The following is a 12,182-nucleotide window of genomic DNA, read 5'->3' on the forward strand; positions in this document are numbered from 1 at the left end:
AAACCAAAAACTTGTGAACGGGTACGAATAGAACTTTTTCCAAAACATTTAGAGAACATTATGAAAGGCGCCACCAAACAACAGGTGACAAAAGAGAAAGGTAAAAATGCCAAAAAGTAAATAGCAAAGAAAGCAGGAGCAAGAAACCTGAGAAACAAAAATCAGACCATGAACAAAAACACATGAAGAGGAAGAGGGCAGTATCAGAGTCAAATGGTGGCTGGCATGGCAGTTGCCCACGCAAAATTAGGTTAATATATATGTTAATTTTTTTTATATATTTTATTGTTTTACGTGTTCTAAGAAATTAAAGATATTGAATGGGTGACCCTACCAAAAAAATTCTGGCTCCTTTATTTAGTAAAAGAGTGACTAAAAATACTTTCAGCTCCTTCTTCCTCATGGAAGCGCCGATTCTCTTTAGCATTGAGCATCTTTTAGTAAAATGTTGTTCGGAATTTTTGAATGACATATTTCATTGGCACTTCAAAAGTACTGTGCAAAGGAAACCACTCAGAAAATTCTCATACTTTCACCTCACTGTCTTCCGTTGGGTTTTTTCTCTACCACCTACTCCCACTTAATTATTAAATTGGATTGACCTCAATTTAGTCAATAAAGTTAAGCGCCCAGAAGATTTTCATGGGTTCATTTCACGAAGGTCATGGGTATTTCTTCTACCATACTTAAAAAAAAGTAATTTTTTGTAGACTTTTCCTTTACTCTTACATTAGTGACGAATCCATTCAGTTTATTATTTGGACCCTTTGGATTTCAGTCGTGTAAAATGTACAATGTAAGAAATAGGGATCAGATCGGGTTCTAATCAGATATGTTATTTAATCATATATGTTTGTCAAAATATTCATATATGAGTCTGGAAGCCAATTTTACAATCTGAATCTAATTTTTACTTTCTTATTTGAATTTCAATCTGAATTTTGAATGATATCTGGTTGATTTTTAAAATGTAAGAGCATTGGATATATGATACTTGTTTAAAGCTAAATTACATCTGAAATCAAATTGGAGTTTGATCATATGTCATTTGTTAAATCCTAATCTGACTCAATTTCTTAATTGGATACTAATTTCTTTTCATATCCGATTTTGTTGGAATGGTTCGATCGAATAACGGATCTCAATCAGACATTTTTATATGCCTACTAAGAACTTAGATACTTCAAGTATTTAGAAGAAACCAAACCTTTTGCACTCCAAGGACATCCAATGGCCTCTTTGCACGGTTTTGAACGGTTTTTTTTTTCATTTTTGTGTTTGCATAAAATATGCATTTGCTACGACACTTGCTTAGCTACTGCTTTTAGTAAGGAATGCACATTTTTCAATGGTTTTTTAAGGACATAAAATAAAAAATATATATCCAGTAAATAAAGTTATATTAACGTTCTCAATTTTTTTTATATTGATCAACAGTGCAGCTCACAATCTCCACAAACTTATAAAATAATGTTTCATGTTTCTTCATCTTCTAAAGTAAGGGTGAGGGTGGGCATCATCAGGCCTGGCCCGATATCTCGGGTCTCCTGATAAGAAAAAATAATTTTTAAATTATAAAATAAATTGTTTATAATATAAATTTTATTTTTATAATAAAATATTTATTATTAAATTAAAAAACAAAAAGATAAAATTTGTAACAAGCTGGATCGGGTCCGGCTGAGCCTACCCAGGCCGCACCATCCGGCCTGGCCCTGTGGCCCAGGCCTATTCTAAAGTACTACCGTTTCTTGAGAGGGCTACTTTTTAGGCACTCAGACGTTATCACATCGTCAAATATTCCATCCAATTTTATTTAAGCATTTAAGTTAATTTTTGAGATCAAATTTACTAGAAAAAAATGTTCTATTTTATTTAAGCATTTCACATTTGTTAGTTTTTTAAACTAAATATATTTAAAGAATTAAATTAAATAGCTAACTCTCTTTTAATTTCATATTAAAAAATCCAAGCCTTGTCATGCAGAACAAGTACAACAGGCGGTAAGATGTACACTTTTTGCCGATACGTAAAGGAAAACACTGGAATGATCAGCCGCGTAGCATTACTTCAATGTCAACAATTTCTTTTAATACTTGTCACGATTACTTGAGTAGGTGAGAATGAGATTTCGGCCCCTTTACATACTTATCTAAAAATGTCGTAATTCCAATCACCTAATTCTTAAAATTATTGTTTATCACCTAATTCTTAAAATTACCAATCAAATTCCACTACAAAATTATCGTCAGCTGCAATTGGATCGGGTCTAGAGTAGTTATTCATATACGTGAACAAATCACCGTGGAGTAGGACGCAGCCGTCGATGGACACACGCATAGTCATCATCGTCCTAAGCCGGGCGTCACCATTCCCCTTAAATTCTCCTTGTTTTGCCATCTTCATCAGCTCGCTATCGCCTCCAAATGTAGCAGTGGGCAACTTCCTATATTTGTCCGGTTCGTCGTACCCATAACTACTTCTGTGCGTTTTAATTCTAAGTAAAGCTGAAAACTGGAATTTGGCATCACCTGTCGTCATCTCTATCAAAACAACTCTGCCCGGTCGGCTGTCTTTAACTTCATCACTTGGAATGCTTTTATAAGCAAGTTCCGAGTCATTGCTGTCCATGTTTCTATCTTCCTCACCTTTAGGGCTTTCATCTTCCCATTCGTCTACTTCCGAGCAAATGTTGTCCAGGCTGCTTTTTTCTACATGCAAGTACACGATGCCTCTGTCGAACTGCTTGGGAAGAAGGAATGAGATGGACTGTGGATATGACGACCCACCATCGATCACCCTCCTCCCAGAGATGGAGAACTCTTCTAGATTTTCAAAGTGTGCTTCCTGGAAACAGAGGATGGAGATATCGTGGTTAGGGAGTAATCATAAACATATCGATAAAGGTGAAACTGAATGCCTTATTAGATAGATAGGATGCCATTAGCGAATGCCAGGACCTCCATAAGCTTGACATGCGCGTACCATCTTTTAGAAAACCATGCCCTTTCAACTCCGTCTCCAGGAATTTTAACAAAATTGCGGAAAATTTTGTCACCAATTCAACTAGCTTCACTTACACTGGATAAGGAAAAACAACACTGGTTTAGGGAGTCTTTCTCAACCCCACGAGCATCCATTAGCTTTTAAAAACATCTTTGAATCGAAGCTCGGGCTTTACAATCCCAATCAGATCAAATTGGAATTCTCAGAAACACGCTCTACATGACTAAAAGGTCTACTCAATTGAAGTTGTGGTAAAAGGACCAATTTGTGCATTATGATTGAGTGGAAACTCTTTCAAGAAAAGAGAATATCTTTTGGACCAAAAAACATAACAAAGGTTTTCCAAGATGTTTACCTGAAGTCTTTCGAAGAATGAGTCGTGAAGGCTTCTACATCCTCCAAGGTGCAATCGCCGTAACAATATCATCTGGTTAATGCCAGGAACGTCCTCAAGCTTTCCGCAGCCCCTTGCTTCGAGTTCGGTGAGGGAAGGTAGGAACCAAGGCAAGAGCTTGAGCCCATGGCAATGAGAAACTGAGAGGACCTCAAGCTTCTCTAGCGACACAATGGAATGTGGCAGCTCTTCAATGGTTGTCCAACTCAAATCTAGTTCTTCAAGATTGAGAAAAGAACAAATGCATTCAAGTATTTCTGTCAACGAGGAACACCGCTGTAGATACAGCCACTTAAGTTGCTTCAAGTGTCTCATGGATTCAGGCAGGGCTGAAATCTGGTAGCAACCAGTAAGGTCAAGCTCTTCGAGTGAGGTCAATTGCCAAATTTCTTGTGGTAATGTCTTTAGTGACCAACATTCCCTCAAATTCAAGTGAGCCAAGCTCTCAAGAAGCCCAATAGATGGATCAAGTTCACTCATCTTAGTGCAATTTGTAAAATCCAACGTCTCAAGATGTGGCATGCTCGTAAAATCTGGACAGATGGTGAGGTTAGAACAGCCCTCGAATTCTAAGACTTCTAACTTGCCAAGCAACACCGGCTCCAATGACTTTGGATCCTCCATTTGTGATGGCAAAGTTGTAATTTCTATACAAAAACTTAGGTCAAGCTCTTCGAGTGAGGTCAATTGCCAAATTTCTTGTGGTACGGCCTTTAGTGACCCACATTTCTTCAAAGACAAGTGAGTCAAGCTCTCAAGAAGCCCAATAGATGGATCAAGTTCACTCATCTTAGTGCAATTTGTAAAATCCAACGTCTCAAGATGTGGCATGCTCGTAAAATCTGGACAGCTGGTGAGGTTAGAACAATTAATGAAATATAAGACTCTTAGTTTGCCAAGCAAAACCGGCTTCAATGACTTGGGATCCTCCATTTGTGATGGCAAAGTTGTAATTTCAGTACAATGACTTAGGTCAAGCCTTATGAGTGAGGTCAATTGCCAAATTTCTCGAGGTAATGTCTTTAGCGATTCGCAGCCGGACAAATTCAAGTGAGTCAAGCTCTCAAGAAGCCCAATAGATGGATCAAGTTCACTCATCTTGGTGCAACTTCTAAAATCCAATATCTCCAGATGTGGCATGCTTGTAAAATCTGGACAGCCTGTGAGGTTAGAACAGTCACCGAAATTTACGACTTTTAGTTTGCCAAGCAACACCGGCTCCAATGACTTCGGATCCTCCATTTGTGATGGCAAAGTTGTAATTTCTGTACAAGAACTTAGGTCAAGCTCTTCGAGTGATGTCAATTGCCAAATTTCTTGTGGTACGGCCTTTAGTGACCCACATTTCCTCAAAGGCAAGTGAGTCAACCTCTCAAGAAGCCCAATGGATGGATGAAGTTCACTCATCTTCTCGCAACTGCTAAAATCAAATTTCTCTATATATGGCATGCTCGTAAAATCTGGACAGATGGTGAGGTTATGACAGCTCTTGAAATTTAAGACTCTTAGTTTGCCAAGCAACACCGGCTTCAATGACTTCGGATCCTCCATTTGTGATGGCAAAGCTGTAATTTCTGTACAAGAACTTAGGTCAAGCTCTTCGAGTGAGGTCAATTGCCAAATCTCTGGAGGTAATGTCTTTAGTGACCCACATCCCAACAAAGAGAAGTGAGTCAAGCTCTTGAGATGCCCAATAGATGGATCAAGTTCACTCATCGGCACGCAATAACTGAGATCCAATTTCTTTAGATGCGGCATTCTCTCAAAATCTAGACAGTTGGTGAGGTTCCAACAACAGGCGAGATTTAAGACTTTCATTTTTCCAAAGACCTAAAAACACAAAGAAAAAACCTTTTTGTCAAGGAAATGCCACGAAAGAAAATGAAATTCACCTGCCTATTTGCATCAGATTAAAGTCGACAAATTGTTAACTGCATGCACAGTGTGCGTCTCTTTGCATCATAATATCGCAAGGGATTTGCGTCAATCATGTAAACATCATTTTCCAGAAAAGCTGAAAAAGTGCGTATACCTAACAGCTTCCCATTTACCTTGGTCGATTCCAATCCTTGTGGATTCCAAAGTTGAGTTATCCGGCTGCATGATAAGTCAAGAACAACAATATTCTCAAGATGAAGGCCACCAGGCAATGAATCCAAGTCTTCTTCAATACACCATTGCAACCATCTGAGCTTCGTAGGAAAATGTTCAAATTCACCTTTCAACTCTACATTTTTCCCCAACCGGAGCATTCTAAGTTCAGACATTGCGACAAAAGGCTCTGCTTCAACATACGTAGGTGCCCAATATGTACCCGAGTAGAGCTGAATTGCTTCAATTTTTTCCATTCCCTGCAATTCAAATGTAATAGGCAATTAAAGGAAATGGATTCGTTGAGAGAGATGAATTTTTGTGTCTCAGAATCAGAGACATGACTTCCACAAATAGACTAGATTATGGAAACTCCAGTTTTCAGACCAAGGCACATCCACATTTTACTAACTAGTTTTCTTGTATCGGCAGGCAAAAGGAAGATTCTTACCTTCTTGGTTTCCAATACATCTAGTGTCTCATCATCCTTCCACAATCTGCTCCTGTTATCTTGGGCGATTTTTCTTCCCATGTCCCGTATAAGGTCATGCATTTCAAACTTTCCAGTGGCATCATTTATATTGATGAGAGACTTGTGCCTCAAGACTTGGATTGTTGTCTTTGGAAAGAACTTACAATCTTCCCACATGAGCAAAGCGAACTCTATCTTATTTTCTTGAAGAAAAAAACACGCTATGTCTAAAAATACTTTCTTTTCCTTTTCATCAAGTGCATCAAAACTTATCTTCAAGCTTACATGAATATCTTCGTTTTGATCTTCCTGTAACTTTTGAAGCCCCTCTTTCCATTCTTCAACTGTTTCCATATCAAAGAAATGTGATCCGAATATTGTCAGGGCTAATGGCAGCCCACCACCAGCAGATGCAACTTCCTCGGATAACTCCGCAAATTTGGGAGCAGGATCCTTTTTCCCGAATGCATGCCAACTGAAAAGCTCAAGTGATTGGGTAGTGTCTAGTACCTTAGGTTCATACAGCTTCACGCTTTTTGCCCCCAATGCACGCTTATCTCTAGTGGTAATGATGATTCTTGACCCTGAGCAAAACCAATCTATGCTGCCGGCCAGCGCATCCACTTGAGATTTCTTATCAACGTCATCGAGAACCAACAGAACCTTCTTACTGCGAATTCGATTTCTAATTATTTCAATTCCTTTGTCGACGCTGCTTATTTTAACATTTTCATCACTGAAAAAATCACGAAGTAGTTTTTCTTGGAGGGACTCAAGGCCAGTGGATTGTTTTGCAGCTTCTCTAACGTTTGGAATGAAACTAGAAGCATTAAAACGAGTGTAGATTTGGTTGTAGACTGCCTTTGCAAGTGTTGTCTTGCCGATGCCACCCATTCCATGGATCACAACCATTCTCACATTATTATCCTCCACATCTAACATTTCCTCCACATGTGCAATGCGAGAATCCAATCCTACTGGATATCTAGCTACATGGAGAGAAGTCTTGCTCACTTCATTTAGGATCCTCTTCACAATGAGCGCAATGATCTTTGCCTCGTTTCTACGAGAAAACCAAAAGAATAAAAACTCAAACTTACGTATAAACTCCTGATAAACAATACCATATAAATCTTAATTAGGACAAGAATTGAATTACATGATTTCTAAAGCAATTCGTACTTTAGTATTTAAAGGCATCACAATTGCACAGTTGGCTAGAAAAGGTTAACTAAATGGTCACATTGAATTATTTAATTGTAATTCAGATCTCAAAACTGAGCGCTTCGACCCGATCAAATGACATAGATGTATTCAAAACAACATATTGTCATAATCCGTTTTCATTGCTTGACCAAAAAAACATGCCTTTTGGGCGTAGAATAGTTGATGGTTTTTTGGCACAGTTGACTAGAGAAAGTAAAGGAAAGGGGATACATTTTTGTCACATTCAACAATATAATTTAAACTCAGATCCCCAAATTTGAGAACTTTGACCCGATCAAATGACATAGATGTATTCAAAATAATATAAATTAAGTGACATTAACTCAAAGCTAAAGCCATCTCTCTCTCTCTCTCTCTCTATCTATCTATATATATATATATATATATATATATAGAAAGAGAAACAGAGAGAATGAGAGTGACTTGTGTCTATGGCCATTTTTACTTTTTATATTAAAAATTAGAAAAAATGCATCACTATCCATATCCTGCAGGATGTGTAATGACTAAAATGTCTTTGATAAAGTAAAAAACAGAACATTTTTCAGAGAATAAAGGGAGAATTTTAAAGATATTAAAAGTCTAAAATGTAAGGACGATACATATATCTATCGTTTTTTGTTTAGGCCCAACTACTTAACTCCTGAACTAAAGATTTAAGCAATTAGGTATGGCGTTTTTTTCGCCTGATCAAGAGAAACCTATGGTGTAAAAGAGAAGGTTGAGTTTTACATTTTGCAAACTTTAGTGGTACATAAAGAGAAACGAAGCTGCTTACCCTTCGGTGTCGGCTAATGTATAACCGGAGACTCGCCCTGCTTCCGTCAGAGCACCACTCCATTTGCTCACCTCCACCTTGTCCATACTGCTGTTCTCGCGGTACCTTGTAAATGCAGGTTCGAAAAGGCCAGTGGTTTGATCACGAACATCTCTTGGCTCCACATCAAAGAACACCGGCAAAATGAGCCTTTTGCATTCCACGATCTTGGCTATTTCTTTTAAACACCACCTTGAATCGGCATAGCCTTTGGAGAAGATGGGCACAAAGATTTTGGATTTTTGGATGCACTTAAACAGCTCCTCCACCATCTCCCCCTTTTCCAAGTTCTCGCTGTCGATGAAAGCGGTGATGCCCTTAAGTTTTAAAAAAGCATGGAGATGGCTGGTGAAGCCGTTGCGAGTGTCTGGTCCCCTAAAACTCAGAAATACGTCATACTCAAACCCATCTTTCCTCACCGGTGATGAGGATGATGAAGGCCGTGAAGAAGCCGCAGCTTCATCGCCCTCATAATCAAGCCTCTCGGAATATCGTGGTGACCGTGGCCTTTTCATAGGACCCTGCCAACGATCGATGCAGCAAAAATGTGAAAAAGTTCCACCCGTTCGTTTAAGAACTCTCTCTGATCACTCCCCCTCGACGCCTAAAAATGGTGTGACGGAAGAAAGTGCTCTCTCTCAGACCTCCATGGTATAATCAACACAATGTTTTGATCTTCACGGCGATGCTCGTTGAATCATCAGCTGGTGGGTGAAGACAAAGGGAGAAGGAGAATTTCTAGCTGGGCGAATTGGTAGCAAATAAATTTGCCTGAACGTGAGCTGGTGTAGACACATGGAAACTTCCGTTTACTTTCCTGGAAGGCGGACGCGACCGACACCGCTCACTTTCTTTTGAATTACAAGTTTTTTGTAAAATAATTTGTAAATAGCTAGGACGCCCTTCCCTAAATTAGAAGTTTTTTGTAAAATGATTTGTACATAACTAAAAGTCCAGTTTCCAGGCTGAGATCTGATAACGATCCATCTTTGTTATTATATATAAACATCAGATCCATCTATGCTCTCATTTGTTGTGAAAATCTGTGCTTCTTCATGTAAAGGCGTAGAGTGAAAACAAAGTTATTACTTTTTAAATAATTATCGAATAATAGTCTGGGCTTATTGTGGTAAATTTTAGTTTTTTGATACTTTTTGAAAAGTAATACGTACCAATATTGCTTTTCAAACTACAAATTTTGATATCACCTCATTTGCATCAGCTATATTAAAAGAGAAAGATTCAATATATTTCATATAAGACGGAGCTGCCAAGAAAACTCTCTCCCTCTCAAACACCTAAAAATGGTGTACCAAAAGTATTGAAGGAGCCCTCTTTTCCCACTCTCCCTATATGCGTCACATTGGTATTGGTGTTTGATTTTCGTGCATCAATACCATTAATGATTAAAACATCTTTAATTCACGTTAAAAAAGAAATTTTTTATAAAGACAAAATTGAAAATTAAAAAATAAAAAAGATTATAAATGATAATTTTTTAGTAAATTACCAAAAACGCCCTTCTTTCTTTTTCCTTCATCTTCTCCAACTCGGATGTTAGTATTTTAGACCACATTTAGCACTTTGCTATTTATTTGGCCAGCCAGCACATGCTGGCTTTGCCTTCTTCCTCCAAGTCACACTATGGACCACCTGCTTGTTTTGTCTAAGCTTTATTTGGACTCTATCAAATTAGTTCAAAGAGTGCTGTCTAAAGGAAAGCAACCACAGGAGTTCATTTCATTGAGGCCGAAGTTGACGTAATGCTTATCTTTCTACCATATCTAAGGGCCTTGTTATTTTCTGTACTCCACAATGTTGTTGCATTTTGAAAAACCTCCCTATTTCGTTCAAGTACTTAAGGAAAACCTCCCTTTATTTGAACAACTTCTCTTAAATGTGGAGTAGTGATTTGTTATTTGTCCAAAATCTAAGTGTAACTTCTGTAAAAGTACCCCTCTGTATAGAACATGAATGTGCATCTTTTACATTAGAAAAATGATGGTAAGGCGACTTTGGCCTTAAATAATAGTCTCTGGATGCCATGTGAAATATATCACAATAAAAGATTGGCCATTGTGAACACCATAATCAATTATGAGATATATTAAAATGTATGCACCGATATAAATTTGTTTTCCAGTCAGTCGTCGTTATCATTTGATTTTTTAAGGGCGTAGTGGACGAGATAAAAGCAGCACGCACCATTTCTATGAACAATATTTTCTCCACGCCTTATATCGACAAAGAAGTACTATGAAGTGGTTGTGGAAATAATTTATAAAAAACACTCGAATATAGTAGAAAGATAAAACATTATAGAGAGGTGAACTTCTGGGTGGTTCACTTTCCACGTCACTTTTGACTAAAGTTAGTCAAAGGATGCAAAGAGAACTTTTACCAAAACATGTTTTAGTAAAATGTTCTTCAGAATTTTTGAAAGATGTATTTCGTTGGCACTTCCAAAGCACTGTGCAAAGGAAACCTCCCAGAAACTTCTCATAATTTCACCTCACTGTCTTCCATTGTTTTTTTTTTTTTTTCTACCGCCTACTCCCACTTGTTAAATTGGAATCCCATCCTACTCCCAGAAGATTTTCATGGGTTCATTTCAGTTTTCACCAGGGTCACGCGTATGCCATTATTCCTTTCTAACGTACTTAAAAAAGTAATTTTTTGTAGACTTTCCCTTTACTCTTACATTGGTGACGAATCCATTCAGTTTATTATTTGGACCCTTTCGATTTCAGTCGTGTAAAATGTACAATGAATGAAATAAGGATCAGATCGGGTGTTCTAATCAGATATGTTTTTCAAAATATTCATATATGAGTATATATGAAATCCAATTTTACCGTCTGAATCTAATTTTTACCATTTTTATTTTAATCTGAATCTGAATTCCAAATGATATCAGGTAGATTTTTAAAATGTAAGAGCATTGAATATATGAGACTTGTTTAAAGCTAAATCCCACATGAAATCAAATTGGATTTGATCCTATGTCATTTGTTAAATCTTAATCTGACTTGATTTCTTTCTTAATTGGATACTAATTTCTTTTCATATCCCATTTTGTTGGAATGGTTCGATCGAATATCGGATCTCAATCATACATTTTTATATCCCTACTAAGAACTTAGATACATTCGGACGGATCTAAATCATACATTTTTATATGCCTACTAAGAACTTAGATACATCAAGTATTTAGAAGAAACCAAACATTTTGCACTGGAAGGACATCCCATGGTCTCTTTGGACGGTTTTGAACGGTTTTTTTTTTTTTTTCATTTTTGTGTTTGCATAAAATATGCATTTGCCACGTAAAAAAAAGCACATTTTCAATGGTTTTTTAATTACACAAAATAAAATATATATATCCAGCAACAAAGTTATACTAATGTTTTCAATTTTTTTATATTGGTCAACGGTGCAGCCCAAGCACCCACAATCTCCACAAACTTATAATGTTTTATGTTTCTCCATATTCTAAAGTAGGGTGGGCATTGGGCCGGGCCGGCCCAGTAAGACTTGGCTCGGGTAGACCCCTTGGGCCTATAGCCTGGGCTCGTGGCTGGCCCAATGCCCTTTAGATTTTTTGGAAGACTTAGGCAAAAAAGTGCCTTCCGCACAAAACCCGAACACCTTTCAGAAAAACGCTCTTTAAATGTCTTTACAATGTTTTGTACTCTTTCATTAGTTTTAGTCAAAAGTGCTGTGGAAAATTTGTTTGAGGAAAAGGACAATGAAAAGGAAACCACCAGGAAACTTGGCCGAAGCTCACTTCATGATTATCCTTATAATATATTTAAATGTTTTTTAGCTTCGGCCAAGTTTCCTGGTGGTTTCCTTTTCATTATATATATATATATCTTAAAGTCCGTAGAAGTGTGCAGGTGTCCTAAATTGATAAACTGGATACTTGTACCTGATCGATTTTATTTCAAATATGCTTTAGATTTTTTTCTTTTTTTACAATAAAAGTGGGAAAGCTATGTCACAACCACTTAAACTTATAAATGAAAAGCAGTTAGTGAAAGTGATGTTGTCTTATTGGAGCTTCCTTGTTGTCGAAGGTAAGTGTCTTCTATTTGGTCAAGAGGATGGTGGAATATATGCTCCATGACCAAGAACGAATGGAAAAGGCGAGAAACGTCAAATACAAAGTGCAG

At 37.4% G+C, this 12,182-nt stretch overlaps 2 protein-coding genes across 2 annotated transcripts in view; both read right to left on the reverse strand.

Annotated features, from left to right (window-relative positions):
* LOC116246922 (disease resistance protein RPV1-like) overlaps window positions 1-12,182 on the reverse strand; it is a 48,744-nt gene that overhangs the window by 19,443 nt on the left and 17,119 nt on the right. The window lies entirely within an intron of this gene.
* Window positions 1,930-8,904, reverse strand: LOC116247990 (disease resistance protein RPV1-like). Its single transcript, XM_031620510.2, has 5 exons — window positions 7,969-8,904; window positions 5,943-7,026; window positions 5,452-5,751; window positions 3,362-5,230; window positions 1,930-2,847 (listed from the first exon to the last, which is right to left on the reverse strand). Exons 1-5 carry the CDS (start codon window positions 8,520-8,522, stop codon window positions 2,218-2,220), a joined length of 4,437 nt encoding a protein of 1,478 aa, XP_031476370.1. The 5' UTR covers window positions 8,523-8,904; the 3' UTR covers window positions 1,930-2,217.

This window comes from Nymphaea colorata, chromosome 2 (assembly GCF_008831285.2).
Source record: "Nymphaea colorata isolate Beijing-Zhang1983 chromosome 2, ASM883128v2, whole genome shotgun sequence".
In the NCBI taxonomy this organism is placed as follows: Eukaryota; Viridiplantae; Streptophyta; class Magnoliopsida; order Nymphaeales; family Nymphaeaceae; genus Nymphaea; species Nymphaea colorata.